This window comes from Aspergillus mulundensis (assembly GCF_003369625.1).
Source record: "Aspergillus mulundensis strain DSM 5745 chromosome Unknown scaffold_1, whole genome shotgun sequence".
Taxonomy (NCBI): Eukaryota; Fungi; Ascomycota; class Eurotiomycetes; order Eurotiales; family Aspergillaceae; genus Aspergillus; species Aspergillus mulundensis.
The window spans coordinates 3,022,075-3,046,997 of record NW_020797889.1 but is presented as its reverse complement, the minus strand read 5'-3'; the positions used below and the strand labels follow the sequence as shown (position 1 = coordinate 3,046,997).

General features: G+C 52.6%; 9 protein-coding genes across 9 annotated transcripts; 5 read left to right on the top strand and 4 right to left on the bottom strand.

The window, feature by feature from the left end:
- Positions 1 to 659: 659 nt before the first annotated feature.
- Positions 660 to 2,879, bottom strand: DSM5745_02479 (serine/threonine-protein kinase; the record flags this gene model as incomplete). Its single annotated transcript, XM_026744495.1, has 6 exons — positions 660 to 869; positions 928 to 1,292; positions 1,342 to 1,757; positions 1,817 to 2,579; positions 2,631 to 2,774; positions 2,858 to 2,879. The coding sequence occupies 6 exons, from the start codon at positions 2,877 to 2,879 to the stop codon at positions 660 to 662; spliced, it is 1,920 nt and encodes a 639-aa protein (XP_026607658.1).
- Positions 2,880 to 3,915: 1,036 nt separating this feature from the next.
- adaB (chromatin-binding transcription regulator ADA2) lies at positions 3,916 to 6,946 on the top strand (the record flags this gene model as incomplete). Its single annotated transcript, XM_026744494.1, has 5 exons — positions 3,916 to 4,008; positions 4,112 to 5,506; positions 6,019 to 6,307; positions 6,407 to 6,884; positions 6,928 to 6,946. The coding sequence occupies 5 exons, from the start codon at positions 3,916 to 3,918 to the stop codon at positions 6,944 to 6,946; spliced, it is 2,274 nt and encodes a 757-aa protein (XP_026607657.1).
- A 395-nt stretch (positions 6,947 to 7,341) lies between these two features.
- DSM5745_02477 (mannitol-1-phosphate 5-dehydrogenase) lies at positions 7,342 to 8,502 on the bottom strand (the record flags this gene model as incomplete). The annotated part of the gene is made up of 1 exon (XM_026744493.1): positions 7,342 to 8,502. The coding sequence occupies one exon, from the start codon at positions 8,500 to 8,502 to the stop codon at positions 7,342 to 7,344; it is 1,161 nt and encodes a 386-aa protein (XP_026607656.1).
- Positions 8,503 to 11,546: 3,044 nt separating this feature from the next.
- DSM5745_02476 (uncharacterized protein) lies at positions 11,547 to 11,827 on the bottom strand (the record flags this gene model as incomplete). Its single annotated transcript, XM_026744492.1, has 2 exons — positions 11,547 to 11,649; positions 11,709 to 11,827. 2 exons carry the CDS (start codon positions 11,825 to 11,827, stop codon positions 11,547 to 11,549), a joined length of 222 nt encoding a protein of 73 aa, XP_026607655.1.
- Positions 11,828 to 15,982: 4,155 nt separating this feature from the next.
- DSM5745_02475 (beta-glucosidase) lies at positions 15,983 to 18,508 on the top strand (the record flags this gene model as incomplete). The annotated part of the gene is made up of 2 exons (XM_026744491.1): positions 15,983 to 16,160; positions 16,221 to 18,508. The coding sequence occupies 2 exons, from the start codon at positions 15,983 to 15,985 to the stop codon at positions 18,506 to 18,508; spliced, it is 2,466 nt and encodes an 821-aa protein (XP_026607654.1).
- A 497-nt stretch (positions 18,509 to 19,005) lies between these two features.
- DSM5745_02474 (SDR family oxidoreductase) lies at positions 19,006 to 20,302 on the top strand (the record flags this gene model as incomplete). The annotated part of the gene is made up of 4 exons (XM_026744490.1): positions 19,006 to 19,027; positions 19,112 to 19,163; positions 19,240 to 19,729; positions 19,796 to 20,302. The coding sequence occupies 4 exons, from the start codon at positions 19,006 to 19,008 to the stop codon at positions 20,300 to 20,302; spliced, it is 1,071 nt and encodes a 356-aa protein (XP_026607653.1).
- Positions 20,303 to 20,551: 249 nt separating this feature from the next.
- DSM5745_02473 (mitochondrial 37S ribosomal protein bS1m) lies at positions 20,552 to 21,961 on the top strand (the record flags this gene model as incomplete). Its single annotated transcript, XM_026744489.1, has 1 exon — positions 20,552 to 21,961. The coding sequence occupies one exon, from the start codon at positions 20,552 to 20,554 to the stop codon at positions 21,959 to 21,961; it is 1,410 nt and encodes a 469-aa protein (XP_026607652.1).
- Positions 21,962 to 22,360: 399 nt separating this feature from the next.
- On the top strand, positions 22,361 to 22,980 carry DSM5745_02472 (40S ribosomal protein eS17; the record flags this gene model as incomplete). Its single annotated transcript, XM_026744488.1, has 4 exons — positions 22,361 to 22,381; positions 22,457 to 22,582; positions 22,651 to 22,848; positions 22,906 to 22,980. 4 exons carry the CDS (start codon positions 22,361 to 22,363, stop codon positions 22,978 to 22,980), a joined length of 420 nt encoding a protein of 139 aa, XP_026607651.1.
- Positions 22,981 to 23,493: 513 nt separating this feature from the next.
- On the bottom strand, positions 23,494 to 24,465 carry DSM5745_02471 (Rtr1/RPAP2 family protein phosphatase; the record flags this gene model as incomplete). The annotated part of the gene is made up of 1 exon (XM_026744487.1): positions 23,494 to 24,465. One exon carries the CDS (start codon positions 24,463 to 24,465, stop codon positions 23,494 to 23,496), a length of 972 nt encoding a protein of 323 aa, XP_026607650.1.
- Positions 24,466 to 24,923: the final 458 nt, after the last annotated feature.

Below are 24,923 nucleotides of genomic sequence, written 5' to 3'. Positions count from 1 at the left end.
ATCCCGCCTGGGGAAATCGAAAAGGCAAAAAACAAGGCAACGAAGGATGAAAAGGAAACAAGACCGCAGGAAACGGGGTAGGAACAAAGAGACCATGCTCTGGATGAATATGGACCATCCCATCCGTTGAAAGGTGGTGAATCGACTCCGTCTGCAAGCAGCCCAAGTGGAAGCCTTTTTCGAAGCGAGTGTGGTTCGGTTAGGAGACCGGGTTTGATGGATCAGACCAGCAGATCGAAGGAAAGAAGGCACGACTAGTTTGGTCGAGCAGCCGAGACAACAAGGAATGAGACGACAAAGATCGATATGTAAGACGACACGTGCCGCCCTTGCAACGTTACGAGACTGAAACCAGGAACTGACGCAGAGCTCAAGGATAGACACATGTGCAGAAGGTATGGGAGAAGTGAATGCGTAGGATCCTGCCTGGATGTAACTTCGATGCAAGGATAAACAAATGAAGAAAAGACACAACTCGCTCGAACTGAGATCACTGCCACGCACTAATCCAATGAGAAAAGGTATCCGGAAATAAGCGAGAACCGGACGCGAGAGAGAACAAGACGAAAAAAAGTGGCAGGATATGCAAAGGGTAGATTGAAAGGCTCTTCTGCGAGCCTGTTATGGGCGGTTGGCTAAGCAAGTCCGTCACTTGACATCTAAAATCGGGAATCCTCAGGGATACTGGCGAATGATGGATCCTTGACGCTGCCACCAGCGTCGCCGAGACCCGCAACGGGGCGGTTGTAAGACCATCCCTCAAACTGCTGTTGCTGAGTCGAAGACAGCATGGGTCCGTCTACATATGAGTCTTTCGGAGCTTCGGAGGTGAACTCGACGTCGAAGTTCTTGGTGTCGCGGGCATCCGACTATACATTCATTAGCAATTATGTATTTTGTCTTGCCGAGCTGTATCTGGCTACATACCACATTTGGTCGGAAGCTTGGCTCATACTTCCTCTGGAGCAGCTTACGCCAGTCAATGTTGGCGAAGAAGTGGTGAGACTTGATCTCCGCGGCACCATTGGCACCAAGTCGGCGATGAGGATCACGGTCAAGGAGTCGAGTAAGAAGATCCCGCGCAGCCGGGGGTACGATGTCGCTGCTTGGGAAAGTCAAAGGCTCCTGTAGGATCTTTCGGTACATATCATTTGTGTTCTCGTCATAGAAAGGCGGAAGACCAGTCAGCATCTCATAGAGAAGCACACCAAGAGTCCACCAGTCGACGGTCTTGGTATACCCTTGACCAAGGAGAAGCTCGGGGGCTAGATACTCTGGAGTTCCGCAGAACGCTGTAGCACGTTAGTTACCAGGAAGGTAGAAAGTAGATGTGTGCCATACTGTTTGTTCGATCTTCGTCTTTCATGTCCAATTTGCACAAACCAAAGTCGCACAGAGCAATATGTCCGGTGTAGTCAAGGAGAATGTTCTCGGGTTTCAGGTCGCGGTAGATAACCTTGAAACCATGCAGACACTCAAGGGCACAAAGCAACTCGGCGGTGTAGAAACGGGCTCGGTTGACATCGAATCGCTGTTCCCGCTGAAGGTGGTGGAACAGCTCTCCACCATTCACGAAAGCCAGGACGAAGTACAGCTTCTCCGGGGACTGGAAGGAGAACTTAAGAGGTACGATGAAAGGATTGTTGATCTGAGCGAGTACGGATCTTTCGGCGAGCGTATGCGTGACTTCCGACCGCGAGATGATGTGTGCTTTACGAATGGTCTTGAGAGCATAGATACGGCCCGTGTCCTTCTTCCTGTGCATGGGTTAGTGGATGTGGACTTGGCGACTAAGGTAGACTTGGTGAGCACGTACATAACCTGCATGACCTTTCCAAAGCTGCCCTTGCCGACGACCTTGAGCAAGTTGAAATCCTCTAGTTTCAGGCTGCGGTGCTTGCTCTCAACGAAAGATACGCTGATTTTGAGGGATCCGGAACCGAACTGAAGGTCAAGCCATTCGGCACCTACTTGTCCTAGGGCGCGTTCCTGTTCGGCGTGGGCCGCGGCAGCCTTCTGGTTGTCCTTCTTGCTCAACTTTGGGTCGTCAACGTAGGGGTGAGTTTCCTCTTCAAATCGAGGATGGACTTTGACGGCACCCAAGAAGATATCATCATTCCGGCCGACACCTTGCCGAGCGGCGGGGTTGCGAAGGTATAGTTGGACGTTCAGATCGGTCTTACGAGACACGTCAAACTTGAACGCTGTGTTGTCACCTGCCCAAAGGGGGTTTTCTGGAGATCCCGAAACTGCATCGACGAAAACTTGATTCTTATCGAAGTCTAAAAGGGCGTAAGGAAGGTACTTAGTTGAGTACCGACCGTGAATAGTCGGGGCCGCGTTGATGCCCGAGCTCGTTGATTGGGGACGGTTGCTTTGCACAAATGAGCTCGACTGAGACTGCGTAGAGTGAGAGGACGAAGAGCTAGGGCGCATCGCATAGCCATTCTGAACGTGTGAACTGAAGACCTGCTGATAATGCTGCGGAAGAGCGAAGCTGCGACCTTCATGAAGGGTGACGATCAGGATTCCAGGCTTGACGGGGGCCACAGGAGGGGAGACGAGCGATTCCGAAGCAGCTTTGTAGAACGTTAGATACCCCGGATTTAGGATGGGGACACGGGACATACCGATTCCGTTGGATGCACTTGAGGAAATGGTCGGAGTCTGTGCGGCGACCGGTGTTTCTTCTCCGGATTCACCTTTGATAGTAGATGTGGAGGAGGATCGTGTAAACGTTTGTGTTAAAGGAGCAAGGTGCGTCTCCTTGAGTTCTGATAAAAAGCAACTGGGTTAGTTTCGAGTTCTGGAAGGGGGGAGGGAGCGAGGGGAGATATGGGAGACCAACTAAACATACTTTTGGTGATTTTCCAGGACATTGTGAAGGCGGCGGTCTGGTTTATCAAGGGAGGAGGGGTTTGATCCTGGAGAGACAAATTCAAGGCGACCCGGAAACTCAATCACAGACCTCGGGGTGAGGAGGACAGCGAGAAGAGAGCGGAGATAGGCAGCTGGAAAAGAGAAAGAAGAGAAAGATAAAGATCAAAAGCAGAGACCTCTTCAGCGCTGACAATCAAAGGAGAAATGAGGAGATGCACGACCGCCACAGCCACAGCAGTCAGCAGGAGCAACGACAGGGACGATCAGGAACTGGTACGAGCAATTGAGGCCCAACAACGAGGATAGAGAAAGACGAGTCCGATTAGTGGACAGGGAGGATGACTCGGAGATGTATGAAGTCTAGAGTGGCATATCTAGACCTGGGGGGGAGGGCAAGAGAACTGAAGGAACGAAACACAGGGACTGATCAATTCAAGAGGGAGAGTTGAGAACAATTGTGATGGAGGCTGAAGAGGGGAAATCGACGGCTTTCCCGATGGGAGCGAGCAAAGAGGGGGGAAAGCGGGTGAGGGACGCCACTGATTGGGTCTCCCATGGGATGCCTGAGCCTGGAGGCGATACTGGCCTTGTTCCCTAGGCATCTAACGCCACAGGGGCTGTACTTGACTTGCCAAGAAATGTGAACTGGAGCACAGCCACCGCCTATGAGACGTCTCCCGCCAGGATTCAGGGCTGAACACTGGTTGGGAGACAGGACAAATAATCAGTTTATCAACATTGCTATCCAAAGCCACCAGCACCACAACAATCCAAGTCACCAAGACCGAGATCCGGAATTCTATTTCGGCGATCCGCCCCAGCCCTACGAACCGGTGTCAAATCGCTGGCCTGCTGCATATCCACTTAGTCAGCTGCGGAGACATCAAGCATCCCTTTATCTCGACAACACCTGCGGTCGTTGACTACAATATTGCCTCGAGCTCGCCTAAACCGCCCTCTATCCTTACTGGAGGGCGCGTTCATCTCGTCGAAACGGGTCCGGGTATCGCGGAGGATGAAAGGCCCCCGGGAGCGATGGGTGTAATAAGAAAGAAGACCGCTACACGCGGTACAGAAGCCGGCACCAAATATCACTGCGACATCTGCTCTGTGGATGTCACCTCAACTGTAAGACACCTGATCTGTATGGCACAAACCAACCTTTGTTTCGTCTCCACCTTTGTTCCATCCCTTTTGGCCAGTCTTTATTGTTGACCCCGTCGTGCGTTAGGTTCGCATATCATGCGCCCACCCGTCCTGTCCAGAATATGATCTTTGTGTGCCATGCTTCGCCGCCGGAGAGAAAACAAAGAATCATGATCCTTCTACGCATCCGTTCCAAGTTATAGAACAGAATTCCGTGCCCATCTTCCAAGAGGATTGGGGTGCCGACGAGGAGTTACTGTTGCTGGAAGGCGCCGAGATCTATGGGCTAGGGTCATGGGCTGACATTGCGGACCATATAGGTGGCTATCGGACAAAAGAGGAAGTGCGCGATCACTATTTGAACACGTACATTGACAGCCACCACTTTCCTCTGCCAGAGCGTGCCGATCCGGATGACACGCGCCTCCAAGATTCGATCTCCAAGGAAGAATTCCAGTCTCGGAAGAAACGGCGCATCGAGGAGCGCAAAGATGCGGCTAAGGCTGCCCCTCCTACTACGCCCAAGCAGAAGCCTACGGCTAGTGTTCCCGCTTGCCACGAAGTCCAGGGTTACATGCCGGGGCGACTGGAGTTCGAGTCGGAATTCATGAACGATGCCGAAGAAGCCGTACAGCATATGACGTTCGAGCCCGGTGCGGGTGAGACGCCTAATGGCGAGACCGACGCCGAGATGGAACTGAAGATGACCGTTGTGGACATATATAACACGCGCCTCACGGCGCGAACTGAGCGCAAGAAGATATTATTCGAGCATAACCTCCTCGAGTACCGTAAGAATACAGCACTGGAGAAGAAGCGCACGAAAGAGGAACGAGATCTACTGAACAAGGCAAAGCCATTTGCACGGATGATGAATCATGACGACTTTGAAGAATTCAACAAGGGCCTAGAATACGAGCACAACCTTCGGCTGGCCATATCACAACTTCAAGAATGGCGGCAAATGGGAATCGGCGATCTCAAAGGAGGCGAGAAATACGAGCAAGAAAAGCAACAACGAGCTCAGCGGCTCATGCCGCAAGGGTCCTTTGACCGCTTCGCCAGCACACGGCCCAAGCAAAATCAACAACCCGAACAGCCGACTTCAGCCAATCAGCTAACGACACCAGAGCTTCCATTACGACTGCAGAAGGCTACTGGCACACCTTCCAAGGTGTCGGAGCCCAACGTCCCCATGAATGATTTCGACCGCATGTTTGCCGCGAACGGCGACGGAGCGGCTACGCCTCAACCTGCGAAAACCAAGTTTGTCGTCCAACCGCTGAACGGAGTCATTCCATGGAAGCTCGAAAACGAAGGCGCGCCAGATCTCCACCTGCTTACAAAAGAGGAGGTAGAGCTCTGCGATGTCCTTCATGTCCAGCCGAAGCCGTACCTAGTGATCAAGGAGACACTATTGAAGGAATCAATGAAGGCTGGAGGAAGCTTAAAGAAGAAGGATGCGCGGGCTCTTTGCAAGGTATGTTTGATCTCTTTAAAATAAAGACTGTGCATCACTAACCGCTTACTGGGGTAGATCGACGGCAACAAATCAAGTCGGATATTCGATTTCATGGTGCACAGCGGGTGGATCAACAAGGGGTGATGTCTTCTGTGCTTCATGCGGCTTTTGTTTAATGTTTAAAGTAGTTCTATCTGGTTCTATAGTACATTGTATATACAGCGCCGGGGAGATGAAGGAGTGGGGAGTTGCAGGCGTTGAGACACGAATGGTTACGAATCTTGAGTATACATAGAGGCTAGGTTATGTAGCCTCCCAATATATCGATCAAATACATCAGTATAGCCTTGATAATCAACAAAGAATCAAGGCCAGCCGAACCCAAGTATTCCGTAAAAATGGATCCTCGGACTGTTCTCCGCAACAATGATCCCCAAAGAACCTCGGCAACTCCAGCTCCCCTCCGCATAAGAACTACCTACATGCACACCACATCTAGAGTACAGTGATCCTACTCTATCCTTCTTAAGCAATACACCAAAGCAAAACCTATCAGATCCGTCAAATTATTGAAAGCCCACAACATGCCCCCAGCATTCCAAACGCCCCCGCCGACCCCCAAATACAGCACCCTCTCCTTCCCCACACCAACAATCATCCTCGTCACGCTCTCGCGCCCAAAGGACCTCAATTGCATCAACTCAACCGGTCACGCCGAGCTCCATGGTATCTGGGAATGGATGGACGAGGAGCCTTCTCTCCGCGTTGGGGTTATCACCGGCGAGGGGAGGGCGTTCTGTGCGGGGGCTGATTTGAAGGGTACATTACACACCATCCCACACCATCCGTCCTCATCTACTTGATCTCGGATATTTGGATTCGATACGAAAAGGCTACGCTAACATGTATACTCGGTAGAATGGAACGCTAGCACGCAGTCCTCGAAACCCCGGAACCCGATGCCCCCCAGCGGCTTCGGGGGCCTCTCGCGGCGGAGCGGGAAGAAGCCTATTATCGCTGCCGTGAATGGACTATGTCTAGGCGGGGGCTGTGAGATGGTCACGAATACGGATATAGTGATTGCATCTGAAAAAGCGTTCTTTGGGTTTCCGGAGGTGCAGCGTGGGGTTGTTGCTTGGGCCGGCGCGCTGCCGCGGATTGTGAGGACGGTGGGCAGACAGCGGGCAATGGAGATGGTGCTTACGGGGCGGAGGGTGGAGGCGAAGGAAGCGGAGAAGTGGGGATTTGTGAATGAAGTTGTTGCTGCTGAAAAGGTGCTTGAGAGGGCAGTTGAGGTTGCGGCGCAGATTTCGGCGAACAGTCCTGATGCGGTGATTGTGAGTAGAGAAGGGGTGAAGATTGGATGGGATGGGATTGGTGCTGAGGAAGGGACCCGGTTGCTCGTTGAGAACTGGGAGAAAAAACTGAATGCTGGCGAGAATATCAAGGAGGGTCTGAGGGCTTTTGTGGAAAAAAGGAAGCCAGAATGGAAGGAGAGTAAGTTATAGACAGAAATTTACGAAGTGGAAGTTGACTTGATATCATGACCATCATTCATTAGCTTAGTGCTCTGCATCTAAGCGATTACATACAAATCATAACGCTAAACCGAAATTCCATAGTGCATGAAAACCCATGCCGAGACCATATTCGCCGTATCCCATGCACATTCAAGTTCCGTCCTGCGGCCAGACATATTCAACGTCGTTTGGAGAAGAAACTCGCCCGGGGACCTTCATATCCGTGATCGAGTCGGCGCCCTTCATGGCAGGTAAGTTTGTGTCCGAAACGAGATAAGAAAGGGTCATGTTGAGACAACGAGGAGCTGAGACAACTTTGCTGGGGTGTTGATCCTACTTGGACTCTTGCTGAACGGTCCTGACACGTTCAAGCACGTGGGAGTACAGAGGGTGGTCCTCCTTGAGCTCGGTCAAGTGGCTGGTGGCTTCCTCAGCGGACTTCTCCTTGAGAATCTGGGCGAGCTCCTTGCTCTCTTCGTCACCCTCGACGTTTTGGAAGCGAAGCGCTTGCTCAATAGCCCCAAGCAGAGCATCAAACTTCAGACCGCGCTCAGCAAGCTGGGAGGCAGGTCCGATAAAGCGCTCTTCGCGGGAGAGCTTGCGCAGTGGAGCCCGACCCACACGCTCAACGCCGTCCTCGAGGTAGGGGTTGGAGATACGGCTGACGATCTTGTCGACATATTCTTTCTGTTCCTTCTCGGAAATACCGTGCTTGTTGATGATCAAAGAGGCAGTCTCGTCGAGGACTTTGTGGACAGTCTCACGGATCTGAGTGTCCTGGAGCGCATCTGCGATTGTCTTCTTGCCAGCAAGGTGGCCGTAGTAGGCGGTCGTGGCGTGTCCGGTGTTGACAGTGAACAGCTTGCGTTCAATGTAGGGGTCGAGCTTGTCAACCCAGTGGATGGCAGAGACGTTGGGGGGTGCAACGCCCTTCTTCTCGAAGGGAGTCCGCTCAACAACCCATTCCCAGTACTTCTCAATGCGGACGTTGAGGCCATTGTTGGGAGGCTGGTTAGGGACGATACGGTCAATAGCGCAGTTGGCGAAGACGGCGCGCTCAGAAATGGACTCGGGCTTGGCCTTCTTTTCGATGTGGCCGCGGAGGGTGTCGGTGGCATTGATAGCGTTCTCGCAAGCAATGACAGTTAGAGGATGTGATACGCTGCGGGAGTCGAGACCCTTGGCAATGACGGGAGCGATGAACTGAAGAATTCGGGGTCCAACAGCACAGGTCACGATGTCAGCGGTCGAAATCTCCTGGACGACGTCGGCTTCTTGAGTCTTGGAGCTGAGGGCGCGGTAGTTGGTGATCGTCTTCTTCTTCTCGCCGTCTTCGCTGATCTCAGTGATCTCGTATGAGGGGGTCTTCTGAATGGAAGCAATGAGGTCGTCGACAACGTCGACAAAGACGACTTCATAGCCGGCCTCGTGGAGGAACTCTCCAACGAAGCCACGGCCGATGTTACCGCCACCAAAGTGAATAGCCTTGCCCATTGTGAGAGATTGTGTTGTGCAGGTGTTGAGAGTCGATGTGTTGAAGTAAGTTTAGGAAGGTTAGGTGGTAGAGAGAGGAGGATTGAAGCGGTATTGGTTGGTTGTGTTATGAGGAGGAATGTGAAGATGAGGAGGCAAATAGGCTGGGCGGGGGAGGGGTTATATAGACAAGAAGCAGGAGGCAGCCAAACAAGGAACCGACGATGGAAGAATAGAGAAGGAGCGTTTAGAGTGGACCGGTGAGTCGAAACAGCAGTGCGACTGAGACCAATGATGACAGCGATGCAGCTTGAGCAGCCTGAGTTTACGGTCTACCTAAGAACTGGGGTGGTCATAGCCATACTCCCGGGTGGAGCCGGTCGTTTTTCATTGCATCAGGACGGAGCACCGGCCATTCACACGGCCTCTGATTAGCTCCAATATAGACTGTAGATCTGGGGTCCATGAAAACAGGATTCCCCCTTGCTGCGACTACCGTTATCACTGCCGTCAATATTGACTGCGAACGGGTTGAGTCTGCAACTGGACTGATGCCCAGTCAGTCACACCCGCCGTTTGTGCAACATGATATGCTGTGCTGCCCGACGAGCTCCTGGTTGTGTCGGAAATTGCAACCGTCTAGCCGGAACAAAGAGCCCGCTGCGGATTCGAGGCTGCTATAGCGCTATATAGCGCTCCCTGATATCGCCTACTACTACTCTAAAATCTGTATACTCCGTAGGCTGCAGAGCATCGACTCACAGTCATCGAATCCACCTGCACCGCCAGATCAATGACGCTCGTGCCTGGCTATCCTTCACGAGCCAGACCCACCGGTTGAGGCTGCCTTGTTCTCCTTTCACAGACACCATCGAGACTGAAGTCATAAAATGTTTGCTATAGTCGAGACTCAGGCCGGTGTCGTCATCGGCCGGCCGAGGCGGTTCCACATGTGACATAATTGGTGCCTGAGGCTGCTGTTGATATCACAGCCATTTGGACTCCCTGTCAGCATTCTGACCATCCTTAGCATCTTGCAGCCAAAGTTGCAGTTCCTCTTCTCTCGCTATGGCCCCCTGCAAAAAGCGCGAAACCCCTCAGAGTCTTTCAGCTGCTCGAATCATTCCAGCACGCACGCTCTTTGGCGTGTATTCGGAGGTCTTCTGTGGGTCTGTTTCTCTCACAATTGCAGCCAATCCCGAAACACTTTCGACTCTCTTCAGGCCACTGTAACGGGCCCGTCCGCGGCCGTTCACAATGGTCTCCATAGAGCATTCGACCTCAAGTCTAAGACAAATTCTTTTTTCTTCCTTTCCGTTCGCCGCCCTTCGTTTTGTATGGTCCCATAGCCTGGCTTTATCTCGACTCTTCTACCCTACGAATCTCTTCTCGCAGACCGCAAGTTGCCCTTATGCTGCCGCTCACCGAGGTACCATCAGCCAATCCCATCGCGAGGCGGAGTACCTCCCGAAACCACCCGCTGCCGGTGATAGCCTCACCCATCGTGGCTTTCTCACGCTTTGATAATCCGGAATTGTCCCCATTAGTGCCTTTATCACGGCTGACTCCGCTCCGTCTGGTTCAACCTCGTCCAACCCAACGAATGGACTGCCGTCTCTGGTCCCGACATTGGTCCGCCAGGCACCACTAGCCACAAGGAAACGAGCTCGACCCCCGTCTTTGGATTAGTTTCTAGGAGGACGAAAACCCCTCTTCGTCTACAGTTGGCTACCCGGAAGGCAGTGCTACCATTCCAGGCCGGCGCCTGAAAATGTCTTCGACTCGCACCGGAGCAGTAACGGCCGGGTCCAATAACTGAGTTGAGGAAATGCGGCATTTTGGTGGATTGGCTGTTGTCCCAGTATACTAGGGTCGGGGAACGCCCTCATACTGGACTGCGAGATGAAAAAGGCCTTTTCTGGGACCATTATTTGCATCGGCAGTGTCGGAGCGGTTTCTTGAGGCATTTCCAGCTTCAGAACCTATTCGTCTTCTCAGAATTGACCATATGGTGAGCGGCAAAAGCCGCTTTGTGTCTTGAGTTTGCCTGGCATCAAAGCAAAGTTAGGCGGGCTTATCAACATCAAGGCCGAGGAAGAAACTCCTCAATCTCTCGTCTGATTCATTATATCCGCCTGATAATCGATTGCTTGACCCTCATGCAGTGGGCTAATGCTTGGTCGTGGACTGTCAAAGCCCAACCGCCATTGCCTATGTCGCTCATCTCTGCTGTCACCAATGACGGCCCAAATGCCTCACTGCCAGGAACGACTCGAGCCATCTGCATGTTTACGATGCCCAGTAATATTCAGGTCGTTATCCACTAACAAATGATCCCCTTTGCTATCAACATATTTGATATAGAACCGTTCTCGGGTGTCTGCTAAACTTGGATTAGATTGCGCAAAGTCCGGAATCTGAGACCTCAGAATGCAAAAACAAGGTTAGCATTCACGGTAAACCGCGTAAAGAGTTGCCCATCAGCAATGAGAGCCATATTCTGCTTCACTGAACAAAGCACAATACTCCAAAGCTGTAGCAAGCGGCCCCATCGGACTCAAAACACGGAAGCAGAAATCATTGGCCGTGAAAGCGATAGGCCTGGGAGAAGAGACCCAGCCTGGGAAAATGGATAGCGGTGCAGCTCTATGAGGATACCTGCCAGTCCATTCCACACTTTCTCTTTATCCTCATCATCTACAAACAGCTTCCCACGCGGCCCTTGCATGTATCAAGCCCTACCATGCAGTTCTTCCATCAGGATATACCTGATGCCAACCTTATTATCCTCGTCGCTGGCAATGCCGCACCCGAGTACCCGCGGTGCAGGCACATTAGTGACCTCGGGAAATTTGAGCGTGGCGTATTCGCGCGAACGAGATAGTCGATGAGCGGTTGTGGAATGCCACAGTCCATTCGAGGCACTCGGATGAGCCAACTTTCGTTCCCATCGAGATTGCTATCTGCATCGGTGAAGTGAAATCGCGCATGATTGTTGGCACCGCCCATAAGGGCCCTGCGTCCCCACGGCGGAGGATGTTGGACCCTGCAGTTCCGACCGCCGTTTAACTCTGAAGGGCGCTTGCAGAGTGCCCGCTCGTTGTTTCTGGCGAGAATGGCTTGGACTTCGCTGTGGACAGCTGCTTCGAATTCTTCATCCGAGAGAGGCTGTGGATGTTAGCTCGGAGTCGGATGGTAGAGGATAAACACTTCTGGGGGAGACCTACCGCATTTTCGCACGCATGAATAGGGGAGGAAGATGTCCTGCGCGGACTCGACGTTCGCATCGCTCGCAGGAGACGATATCACAGGTAATGGACCTATCAATCATGGGCATCGAGGTCATGGTGAGTACAGATGGGTGAGTGAGTCAAGTACAGGGCGGTGCTCAGGATATGTATGCCTCGGCCCTTGATCCGTAGCATCTTTCAAGAATGCTTACTTTAAGAGACCAGCCAATGCCCACTCTTATTTCTGAGTGTTGATGGCCTAGTCCTATATCTACGTAGCCCCCACCCTACAGGCTACCCCAGACCAGGGCTCATAATCGCGTGCGATCGCACCCACTCTGCTCCACCGATAAACATCACCCCTGCTAGCGATCCTACCTTAATTTGAGCCTCTCAACAACAAGTTTTCGCCCGACAAGGGTCCTGAGCCTTGACGTCAAACCAATTACTCCTCCGTAGGGCACTATTTCAGCAATCATCCGTCCATGGAAACGTGGAAACTACGCGGTTTAGTCCCTCACTTCTACAACCTACCAACGCCTCTTTTCTGAGCGCGACCGAAACTGGGTAATAATAGCGGTATATTGTAGATTGTAATCAAATAGAGGGTGATTAGGTATTATTGTTTAAAGAAGATACTCTGTAGCTATACTCAGCTAGTAATTGGTGAGCAGACTCATAGCGCGGACGAAGTACAGATATATATTTCCGCCAGCCCGCTAAAATCTGACCGACTTCTAGAATACCTGGTAGAATAAAACATCACGATACGCACGGCACATCAATATAATTCGAAATATTATTACGACCGCGGTATAGATTCTCAAATGGGAAGTGAAATATAGGCAAAGTTGAGCCAGACATTTCTCCGTATTAATCGAGTTGAGTTGTCTCGTGGAGACAATTCCAGATGCTTGATGGCATGGAGAAGATTGAGCCTTGTAACCACATATTATGATCCTATATGTACTACGAAAAAGGTCTACGCCTTGGTATAGATGCCATGATACCGTCTGCCAGATCGCGGCTTCGAGCCGCTCTGTATACAAGGGAACATGGATGACAGGGTATGAATGCATCTAGGAGACAGTAGGATTCAAGCGACGGTGTCCGCTACCGACTCGCCGAATTTTATCGCCGTCGAGGTGCCGTAGAAGAGGAGCTGACGACTCGCTTTAAAGGAGGGCAAAGGCCCAGCGCGCACGCTTCGAACCGGCCACTTATGGGTATCTGGACACCAAGGCTGCCAAACTCAGCTTTTGAGAAAAGCTTTCTGTGGGCCATGGATCAATTGCAGGGCTTTTCGCAGCGTCTGCACTCGAGCAACTGGAAGACAAATTGCCCAGAGCTAGCAAGAGTGCTGGAGACAGGCCAAGCTCAAATAATGACAGCAAGGTCCGCTCCGGATAGCGGTTGCTTCATTTCAGTCTGCCCCGTGCGGGCTTCATACGCAGCTCATGAGTACCTGGACGTCTTCGGGAATAGGTCAAAGCGTGAGTGGTCCGTACCTGACGGGTGGGAGTCGGTAGACGACTGTATACGCACAAGAGTACCACGTTCAGGAGTTGTATACATATCGAACGGTGTAGATAATGCACCGTCGTGAGATTCTGATGACGTTTTGCCAGCTGGCAGCTTTTTTGGAGGTTTTGTGTGCAAGTGCTCAGAATTTTGAAGCAGATGAATTGCAGTGGAGCAGCGTATACAGTGGGGCATCCCCGCCATTTTTTGTTGGAGTCAGGCTTTCTGACTCCGGCTTTTCGTCCTAGACAGGGAATATCGACGATGAAACCGTTGAAGCTTATGTCAGTGGCTTGGGGATATTTTGTATGTCTAGGTAGAGTAGTAGACCGCTACTTAGCCAGCCCCGTACTATACATAGTGATGAGAGTCATGACTAAAGACTGGGGAAATCACCCCATGCTCACAGACTTGTATCCTCTGTTGTGAATGCCGGAGCAGGACTAGAAAGTTGTGTAGGTCTTTTTCACACTTGCCGGTCAATACGGTCGAGGGTTCGGAGCTGCCATAATGGCTCCATCTTCTAGAGCAGTTTGCGCTATGATGTATGTTGTAGCTGTCTGTCGCCGCTGCGCTGGGTCCATACTGGAATTTTCTTGACACGCACACGACCTGGCGGATCGTCGATGTTCCTGTCGATACTTGCTGTTCTGGATTCCTCTTATTCGGGATGCCGACGGAGTATAGTAGGCATCATGTAGGCGTGCCATACCGGTATACTCCTGCACTGACACAAGAACATCAAGTCCAGCTTGAGAAAACTCGGATTGAGTAGAAATCTGTCTATCTAAAAAATAACATCATATGGCCTACCTTGGACAGAATTCCTCCACTACTCCAGTTTTCGGTCTGCCGTCTCCAGTCTCCAACTCCAGTCTCCCCACCCGTCCCCGTACCATCGGCATCACTCCGATGTCTGCACACCACGCGAGTGACGCGACCCGTCTCGCGTCCTCTGTGCTTGGACTTGGAGCCCGACTGCCCGAGTCTGGAGTATTCCTCCGGAGTCCGGAAACGACCGGACCCGAATAATACGAGTCGGATGTTGGCTTGGCTGATTGACTCTGGTTCAATTCGGGAATCCGACCGCCAATACATCGGGGGAAAACCGGAAAATGTGATATCATCAGATGGCTTGCAGACTGCAGTAGTGCACACCGTAAGATGTACCTAGATGTCTCTTGGCATGAGATGGATGAACTGATTCGAGTCCTTGGCAACTGGGCGACAAGGAGCTTGGCCGGTCTGGCAGTGGCCTAGTTGATGCACAGACAATATCCTGCTATGTCGTAAGCGGCCAAATATTCTCGGCCGTGGGTAACAGATCTATGAACGGTTTCCCGCGGGTGCCAGGCTGCGTGAGGGGGAGTATCTACTCCGTAGTATATTGACATACGTTGCTTTGCTGTCAAAGTAGGCCGTGACCAGGCTAGATCAAGCCACAAGTGTGCTTAGCACAGAGAAGGATCCGGCGCACGGCTGCAGGCGTAACCTGCTTACGAGCTTGTCGAGGTTTGAATCCTTCATGGCCGAGCCAAGTACATTGTGAATCCTTCGGGCCCAAGCTGGAAGCCAACTCCCCGGCACGTCTAATGGATGTGACGCTTGGTTCTCCGACATGAGTTGATGCCGGTGGTCAAAGCAATGAGTAATCGTCATATAAACCGGTTCTCTCTGCGCGCATGGCAGCATTATTGTACAACACGGTTGTACATACGTACATAGCAGTAGACGGCTAAAAGGCCTTGAATGGAATGGGGTTTTTGGTCTAGTCACCGTCCACACTCCACGGTCCCGCCAAAACGGTTATTTTTTCATCCGGCCGGGGAGGACTTGAATCGTCATGGCCATGACAGCCTCCAGGTTTTTGGACGCTAATGCAAGTTCAGTCCTGGATAGGCTCGAACTCCGGAGAAAACAGGTGCTCAGGCCTAAAGCACAGTCATTAATAATGGACGAAAATGATGTAGACACTACTCACAGGTAATATAATCCTGCAGGCGAACATCCCATCATCTACCCCACTGCTTGGCCTCAAGAAGTGCGACTTCAGAATCTCGGGGTATTGCCGAGGGGATTGGGGAATTCGGGGAATTCGGGGAACCCTGCCTAACCCAACTAGTCATGCACTCCACACCCCACATTCTCCGTATACACCAGTGAGTCGCAGTGACCATGGCGACCGTGGTTACTGGAGTAGTTGCCTCATGCCGGCTTCAACAATGGACTTACCCCAGTCAGGCCATACTCCCGTCGATCAATGTCACCGCGGAGCCCCAATGTCCATCGTGGGTAAATGTCGGGTAAACCTCTGGGCCAGAAAATTACTCAGTGCAGCAGTCTTTACCGCCGTCCTCCTCCATCTGCGAGCTTGCCTTTGTTCTCATTCGCCTGCCCCTCCGCTTTTCGTCCGTCCCCATACCCCACAGAGAGTGGGTTGAGTTGGGAACTTGGGGTGGACAGCTAGGGAGAGTTTGCTTGGTAATGTGACTGTCGTAGACCCGTAGTGTATAGGAGGTGCTGGGGCATGACCTCATGCGAGTGAAGGAACCGGTACGCCACGGAAAGGGGTGGTAGTGCGAGAGTGCGGAGTAGAAGCTGGAAGAACAGTCCGACATGCCGTAGAGTCGGCTTGCCATGCTGGGCCGCACCTGCCGAAGAAAAGCTATAAGTAAAACCGGCCGATCACTGGCGAAACTTATTTTTTTCACAACAGCAGCTCTGAGCTTGGTCAATCGCGCAGCTGGGAAATGACGATCAAGGCGAGCACTTCTCAACTTCTTACCTGGGGTCTGTTGGCTGCCTCTGGCGCCCAGGCCCAAAACTATGGCGGTGGCTCTCGGAGTGACGACGCCTTCAGCTATGTCCAGCCCAAGAACACAACCATCCTAGGTGCTTATGGACACTCTCCTGCGGTGTACCCCTCGCGTAAGGCTCTTCCTCCATGAACTGTTCATCTCGGAGACCATTTGCTGACGTTGATAATAGCCAATGCTACTGGCTCCGGTGGTTGGGAGACAGCCCTCGCGCAAGCGCAGGACTTTGTTGCCCAGTTGACCCTGGAGGAGAAGGCCGACATGGTCACTGGACAGCCTGGGCCATGTGTGGGAAACATCATTGGCATCCCCCGCCTCAACTTCAGCGGTTTATGTTTGCAGGACGGTCCGCTGGCCATCCGCGTGACAGACATGGCCAGCGTCTTCACCGCGGGTGTCACCGCGGCAGCCTCCTGGGATAGACAAATTCTGTATGAGCGCGGTCTTGCCATGGGTCAGGAGTTCAAGGATAAGGGTGCTCACGTTGCCCTTGGTCCCGTCGCTGGCCCCCTGGGACGCTCTGCCTACTCGGGCCGAAACTGGGAGGGCTTCGCTGCCGACCCCTATCTCACCGGTGTTGCCATGGAGGAGACCATCAAGGGTTACCAGGATGCTGGTGTCCAGGCGTGCGCCAAACACTTTATTGGCAACGAGCAAGAGACCATGCGTAACCCCACCTTCAACAACAGTGCACCTGTCGGAACCGTCATCCAGGAGGCTGTCTCTTCCAACATTGACGACCGAACCATCCACGAGCTTTACCTGTGGCCGTTTGCCAACGCGGTCCGCGCCAAGGCGGCCAGTTTCATGTGTTCTTACCAGCGTATCAACGGTTCTTATGGATGTGAGAACTCTAAGACTCTCAATGGATTGCTGAAGGGCGAGCTTGGCTTCCAGGGCTATGTCATGTCCGACTGGGGTGCCACCCACTCCGGTGTGGCCGGTATCGAGAGCGGACAGGACATGGACATGCCCGGTGGTCTCGGTTCGTACGGCCAGACCTTCATCCACGGCTCCTTCTTCGGCGGAAATGTGACGAATGCGGTCAACAACGGTACACTCGAGGAATCTCGCATTGATGACATGATCGTTCGTATCATGACCCCCTACTACTGGCTTGGCCAGGACAAGGACTTCCCTTCGGTCGACCCAGCCGCTGCTGACTACAACACCTTCTCGCCTCCCGACACCTGGTACCAAGACTTCGATCTCTCCGGCGAGCGAAGCCGTGATGTTCGTGGCAACCACGGCGCGCTCATTCGCAAGCAGGCAGCTGAAGCGACTGTTCTGCTCAAGAACAAGAACAATGCCCTTCCCCTCAAGGCGCCCAAGACTCTCGCCGTTTTCGGCAACGACGCAAGCGACCCGACCAATGGCCCGTACAACGATGCCACTTACGAGTTTGGAACCCTTGCTGCTGGCGGTGGCTCGGGAACTGGCCGCTTCACCTATGTGGTCTCTCCATTGACAGCCATCAACGCCCGTGCCCAGAAGGACAACACCAGTCTCGTCCAGTTCTGGATCAACAACACCCAGATCGCGACCTCAGATGTTCAGGCTGATCTCCTCCGGGTCCCTACGCCCCCGTCAGCCTGCCTTGTTTTCGTCAAGACCTGGGCTGAGGAGGGCGCTGACCGCGAACACCTGAAGCTCGACTATAACGGTACTGAGGTAGTTCAAAACGTCGCAGCAGCCTGTAACAACACCATCGTTGTCACCCACTCCTCCGGCATCAACGAGCTCCCCTTCGCCAACCACCCCAACGTCACTGCCATCCTTGCCGCCCACTTCCCCGGCCAGGAATCCGGAAATTCCATTGTTGATGTTCTGTACGGCGATGTCAACCCCTCTGGACGTCTCCCATACACCATCGCCCGCAACGGAAGCGACTACAACGCCCCTCCCACCACCGAGATCACCACCAGCGGACAGGACGACTGGCAGTCCTGGTTCGACGAGAAGCTCGAAATCGACTACCGCTACTTCGACGCGCATAACATCCCCGTCCTGTACGAGTTCGGTTTCGGCCTGTCGTACACAAACTTCAACATTTCCGACATCTCCGCCACCCGAGTCGTCGACTCTATCACCTCGGCCCCCGAGGACTCGCCCATCCAGCCAGGTGGTAACCCTGAGCTCTGGGAGACCATCTACAACGTCACCGTGTCTGTCACCAACACCGGAGACGTCGACGGCGCCACTGTGCCCCAGCTGTACGTGACCTTCCCTGACAGCACGCCGGAGGGAACCCCACCCAAGCAGCTCCGTGGCTTTGACAAGGTCTATCTGGAGGCCGGTGAGTCGAGCAAGGTGACCTTCGAGCTGATGCGGAGAGACCTGAGCTACTGGGACATTGTGTCTCAGCAATGGCTCATTCCTGAGGGAGAGTTCACTATCCGTGTTGGATTCAGCAGCAGGAATCTCAAGGAGGTGACGAAGATTACTCCCGTCTCACAATAAAGGAGGAAGGAAGATAAGCCATGTCCGACTAAGCAAACATAACGAGAACACGCCAATGTATATAGTTTCAATAATGAATATTTGTTCAGCTGAATAATGATCTCACTTTGTTTCAGGCAGAGTAGAAGTTGGAAGTAGAACTTAGAACTTCCACTGGCACTACCTGTCTTGGCGATTGCAGATCAAATTGATGACACTGATCGACCGGTTATAGTGATAGATCCGCTAAATCCGCGTCGGCTTACGAGGCTGACGCAAAGAACCTTTCGTACAACGCGATTAATTGCAATCGATAATGGGGCCTATCATGTTGGAACGATAACTGAATGGTGGACCGCGGTGGGGTGTTGGTGAGGGGTACTTGAATAGATACGCATACGGAGTACGCCCATGATGCCATCGCGATGCACTACTTAAGGATTAGCAGCCCTACGCTGGCTGACAGAAAAATTGATGCTCGCAACGGAATTCATACCACCTAGTTCATCTACTCAATCATGCCTAAGGTACTGTTGACAGGTAGGTGTTTTTTCTACCCAGGAAGAACTCGACTGCCGAGTATAGCCGGGAGATTTGTTAGCTAACGGGGCTGAACTCGTCCAGGAGGCAGCGGATTCATTGCTGCTCATGTTCTTGATCAGTTGCTGGAGCGCGGGTGAGTGTTTCTGTCTTCGCCCATAACATCCGGCCGCCGTTGGAGACCTAGGTAGCTGACTGCAGTTCTTCCGCAGCTTCGATGTCGTGACCACAGTCCGATCTGAAGAGAAGGGCGATAAGATCCTGGCTGCGCATCCGAATACGCCAAAGGAGAAGCTCTCCTATGTCATTGTCAAGGATGTTGCGCAGGATGGCGCTTTTGATGATGTATGGATTTATTCCCTTCGCTTCGGTTCAATCTCTATATGGTCGTATTTGCTGATAAACGAGAAGGCTGTCAAGTCCGACCCGCCATTCGACTATGTCCTCCACACAGCGTCCCCCTTCCATTTCAATGTCCAGGACCCCGTAAAAGATTTCCTAGACCCTGCAATCAAGGGAACAACGGGCATCCTGAAAGCTATCAAGGCCTACGCACCTACTGTGAAGAGGGTGACAATCACTTCGTCCTTCGCAGCGATTATCAACCCGAAGAACCACGAAAAGGTCTACAGTGAGAAGAACTGGAACCCTGTGACCTGGGAAGAGGGTTTGGACTCCTCCAACACATACCGAGCAAGCAAGGTACCAATGACCCGCTTCCGCTAGATCCACCCATCGGGCCTCAAGCTGACAATGAACGTCCATCAGACACTTGCAGAGAAAGCCGCTTGGGACTTTGTAGAGAAGGAGAAGCCCAACTTCGACCTTGCGACCATCAATCCGCCTTTGGTCCTCGGTCCCGTCGTGCACTACCTAAGCTCGCTTGATGCTATCAATACCTCGAACGCGCGGATCAGTGGTCTTGTGCGAGGATTCAACAAAGATGCGATCCCACCCACGGGCACCTTCCTTTGGGTCGACGTTCGTGATGTTGCACTGGCCCATGTCAGAACCATCGAGGTATCGGAGGCTGGGGCGCAGCGGTTCTTCATCACGGCTGGTCACTATTCGAACAAGGATATTATCGACATTATCCGGGACGCGTATCCTGAGTTGGACGATAGACTGCCACCGAAGGATGCCCCGGGCGACGTCCCTAAAGATGTGTATGGTTACGACAACTCGAAATCAACGCAGGTCTTGGGTCTCAAGTACCGCGGGCTGAAGGAGTCAGTAGTTGACACGGTTAAGACGCTGCTGGAGAATGGTGCTTAGGAGATTTAGAGCGAGGTACCAATATAAGACTAAATGAAGAACAAAGCATCCAGATTGTTTCAATCAAAAAAGATGTTATTGGTTTGTCCGTAGCTCGTGGGCTGGGGATGTTGGGGTACGATACCTACCGTAGGACTTGCGTTTTGTGTGCTTCCGCTCACCGTAGGATTCTTTGGTTCTGGCAACTCCAGGGCCCGAACCCAAAATTCTTCCGCGTGTCGAGTGTTGAAGCGATTGTACTCGAAAACCATGGTGTCAGCAGCAAGGCTATCGCCGACAGCAAAGCTGCTGCGGAACTCTCGTCTCTTTGCACTTCCGCAGGCTCTTACCCCTGTGGCGCCGCCTACCTCGAGAAGTTATGCCGAATCCGACAGCGCAACCCTCCCTCACCCCATCCGAGCATCCATCGTCACACCGGCTGCGTCGTTATCCAGAGGAGATTGGGGTCTCAAGAGACCACTTCCTGCTAAGTCGACATCCGAAAAGACTTCGAGGCCTGTCGTGAGGATCAATGAGTTGGATACCTTCGAACATGTCACAGACTTCGATTCCGCATCGGACCACACGGTGACCTTGGAGAAGTTCCAAGAACTCAATATGCCGATTTCTGTCCTTACAAAGATCAACTTCGGGGGAAGCTTATTACCGAAACATCAGAGTGTCTTTGAACAGGACGTCGACAACACGGAGGCGAGCGAGAATCTCAACCAACCCGACATGAAACGATTCAGACATACTGGTCCCTGGCTTGCAGGTCTCACGGATGCGGAGTTCGCTGCTTTTCTGAAAAAGGTACAGAAGAAGAAGCCTCAACTGCTGTCCCAACTTGAAGAGCGCTTCTTCGAGAAACGATTCGCCGAGATCAAGAACGAGGCTCAAGACAAGGGCGAAGATTTGGACAATTTGCCGGCGCCTACTCGGGAAGAATTCGACAACTACCTAAAGAAACTACGTACGGATCCATTTGCGCTAGGTCCTGTGGTATATGATCTGTTGGATCTTCCTGCCACTGCTCCGGTGCCCGCTGAGCGGATGGCCAAGAAGTACTACCAGACTCCCCCGACTAAAATGGCTTCTCCGGAGTACGCGACCGCCGGGCCTCCCATAACGCATCCTTCAGCTGGCCTGTATTATGCTAGGTCGCATGCTTCGCTTTACAATCACCCGACGTATGGTCCTCAGGCGAACCAACGGCCAGTCGAGGCACGTATTTTGAGACCTAGGGGCAAAGTCAAGAACAGGGGTGGCAGGGCCGTCATCGGTATCGGTGGTATTGCGCTAGACGACATGACTTCTTTGACCTTCTCGGAATCATATGGCCCCGCAGGTCTGTCGGCCTTCGACCCATCCTTACCCGGTGGTGCCAAGTATTATGTCACACCTGGCAGAGCCTTCATCAGCTCGACTGGGCGAATCATTCTTACAAGCTCCCGCGCTACCACGAACTCTAAGGCACCATACGGATTGCAAGATTACAGAAGTAGCACCTCCCCACCTCGACGATACACCTCGGCTGAGCACAAGCGCGCCGGCAGTCGGAATGTCGATAGGTTGGACCAGCCTCGCGTTCGCGCGCGGCCTGCTCCGGGCGTCGCGCAACAGGATAGATCCTCTCGGGACGTTGCAAATAGCGTTATGAGGGGTCTCCAGTCTCGATAAAGATTCGTTGGTGTTGCTGTATTTTAATGTTTTAAATCTGTCTGCTTGCTGCCTCTCAGTTACTGTACGATTAGCTTGGGTTTCGAATGTATAGCCTTTATCTCATGTTATTTTAGATCTATATGACATGCAATGGGCTACAAATCTTATTCTATTGTGTATACGGAGTACATTTAGGGTGGGAATGATGATAGGGCAGTTTGCACTGGAACCCCCAGTTTGCACAAGATCGTGCTACAGAGACACGTGCGAATATCTGACTCAGCGAATGAACAGTCACGTGGGCGGTGCGCTAGGGCAAGGGCCAGCACAACAGACGACATACCCGATTAGACCGACCACAATCTCAAATTCCAGCTCGCAAACCGTCAATCAACCAGCCAGCCAACAACCGCCAAAATGGGTCGTGTCAGGACTAAGGTGAGTTCCAAATGATTGAATATGAAGCAACAGGGATTCAGATTCTAATGGACGACTTTTTCGCGAGAAATTTAGACCGTCAAGCGCTCCGCCAAGGTCGTCATCGAGCGTTACTACCCCAAGCTCACCCTCGACTTCGAGACCAACAAGCGTGTCTGCGATGAGATCGCTATCATCCCCTCCAAGCGTCTTCGCAACAAGGTTAGTGGAATTCCGAAGAGGCAGCCAGAAGAGCGACCGAAATAGAAGCAGGGACTAATTTGGTCTAGATCGCTGGTTACACCACCCACCTTATGAAGCGTATCCAGCGTGGTCCCGTCCGCGGTATCTCCTTCAAGCTCCAGGAGGAGGAGCGTGAGCGCAAGGACCAGTACGTCCCTGAGATCTCCGCCCTCGACGTCTCCCAGACCGAGTCCGGCCAGCTCGACGTCGACACCGACACCAAGGACCTCCTCAAGTCCCTCGGCGTAAGTTTGCCTTTACGAAGCGATACAAGAACACCAACCCCCTAACTTGATATCTAGTTCGACAACCTCAAGGTCAACGTTGTTGCTGTTACCCAGCAGCAGCCCGAGCGCCCTCGCCGTTTCCGCGCTTAGAGGACAATCGGAGAAAAGTTTAATGATCTTATGCGGCTGTTCTGTGGTCTGGTCTGTGACTGTCCGACTTTGTTTTATAATTCCCTGGCTGGCGTGCCGGATTCGGTACTTTTTTTAGGAACAGCATATGAGAAATGGAACATGGTTGCTGCTGAGAAAGGTGTCGCCGATTCCTTCGGGATGACGCTTGATTGCCAATATTTCTCCCGTGTCTTTTGGGTCTTCTACGGAAGACACGTAGGTGGTGGAAATTGTGTGATTGCTGCTGGGCTGGAGCCGGCGTGCTTCACATCCCATCATTATTTCTGTGTGGCTCCGATTTTCTACAGGAAAATGCGTAGATGTCCGACGCCGTGAACTTGCCGCTGGCCTGCTAGCTGGCGAGTATGCTTACAAGTTTTCGCACTGAGTGATCCATTATTGAGGAGGTATGTATGATGCGCCTATATATCATTGGGTATCCGCCTGTAGAACGCCTTATCGTAAAAAATGAACAAACGCCATCAAATAACCTCAAGATTCATTCGGCATATATCCTTCGATTGAGCCACCTCTTTCGTCTCCAGCTCGCATCTCTGGTGCGGTGACTTGTCCAACATTCGTCTTCTCTTGGATGTTAACATTCACTCTACCACCTTGGAGTGCTGGGTTTTGGTCGCCACGTTCCATGGCGAGCTCTCGCGAGCGAGCATCGTCCCTGACCGAGAGTCTCGAAATCTCGTCGGCCACTGCACTCGGTTCCGGCGTGGTATCCATGTGAAGGTTGTCCAGCTGACCAAGGACTTCTTGGACACTCGTTGGATCCCTCATTGCGCTCTTCCCTTTCCCTGATCTGCCTTCCTCAAGCAAGAGGAGCTCTTCTCCTCGGAGGTCGTCTGCCCGTCTCTCCCATACTGGTTCCGCCGCAAGCTGGACTCGGATGTACATGGCTCTCTCAGCACACTCATCCGAGCACCACATCTCATACTGCTCTTTAGGGACTATGTTCATCTCCCGTCCACGGCCTCTAGGTCCGCTGCCTCTCGCGCCCCATGTTATCCGAAACGCGCCCCTTGAGTTCTCCTGGCGATGCTCGTGCGGGCAGAGCCCATAGCCACAAAGACCTTCGATATTTCTTTCCTGTATAAGATTGTCGTAATCTGCAGGCTGGAAGGGAACTAGGGCAGCTTTGAATTTATGTGCATCTTCAGCGGAGGGGGCGGCAGGGTCGGCGGATGGAGAAGATGGGATGGTGAGCAGTTCGAGGATGCGGTCTAGGATAAGATCTTGCGCATTTTTCTGCGCTTGAATGCGATGGGCATGGTGGAGAGCGATTGCCAAATGACGAGGATCCGTCTGGGGTTTCGAGGGCTTCTGCTTGGGTTTTAGTGGCGAGCGTCGGGCACTGCTGGGTTTTGACGTGGGTGGGCTTGTGTTTGATTGTCGAGCGGATGCTGCATGCATCGAAGGAATGGAGGTCTTCAAAATGGGTTTAGCGGATGACATGGTTCGGAGCTGATGGTGCTGTTAGAGTAGATAGATGAGAGGAAGCTGAAGATTAATTTCAGGAGTGGAGGTTGGAACGGGTTGGAACAGGCACGAAGGGGGGAACAGACGGTCGGGTCGGCAGAAGGCGAAACCCCGGATTGCAGCTGTAGAAGCTCAATCCATGACGACGAGGCACAGAGTTTGAGCCAACGCTCTGAAACAGCTAGCTCGCTCCATCTGCGAGACTGCGACTCGCCTGTTACACCACGTTGCTGTTTCCTACAAATCGTGGCAGTGTCCTCATTTCTGCCTGCTCACTTCGTCATATTAGCCGCCGATCGTGCCGTTGGTGGAGCAGAAGCAGGCGGTCTTTACGCTTTACTCTTTCCTCCCTCCGTCTCGCTCTCACTCCATCCCTCCTGCCACTCTTCTTTATTGTCCCTGTTTACTCCCAACCTTGGCATTTGCCCTTGAGA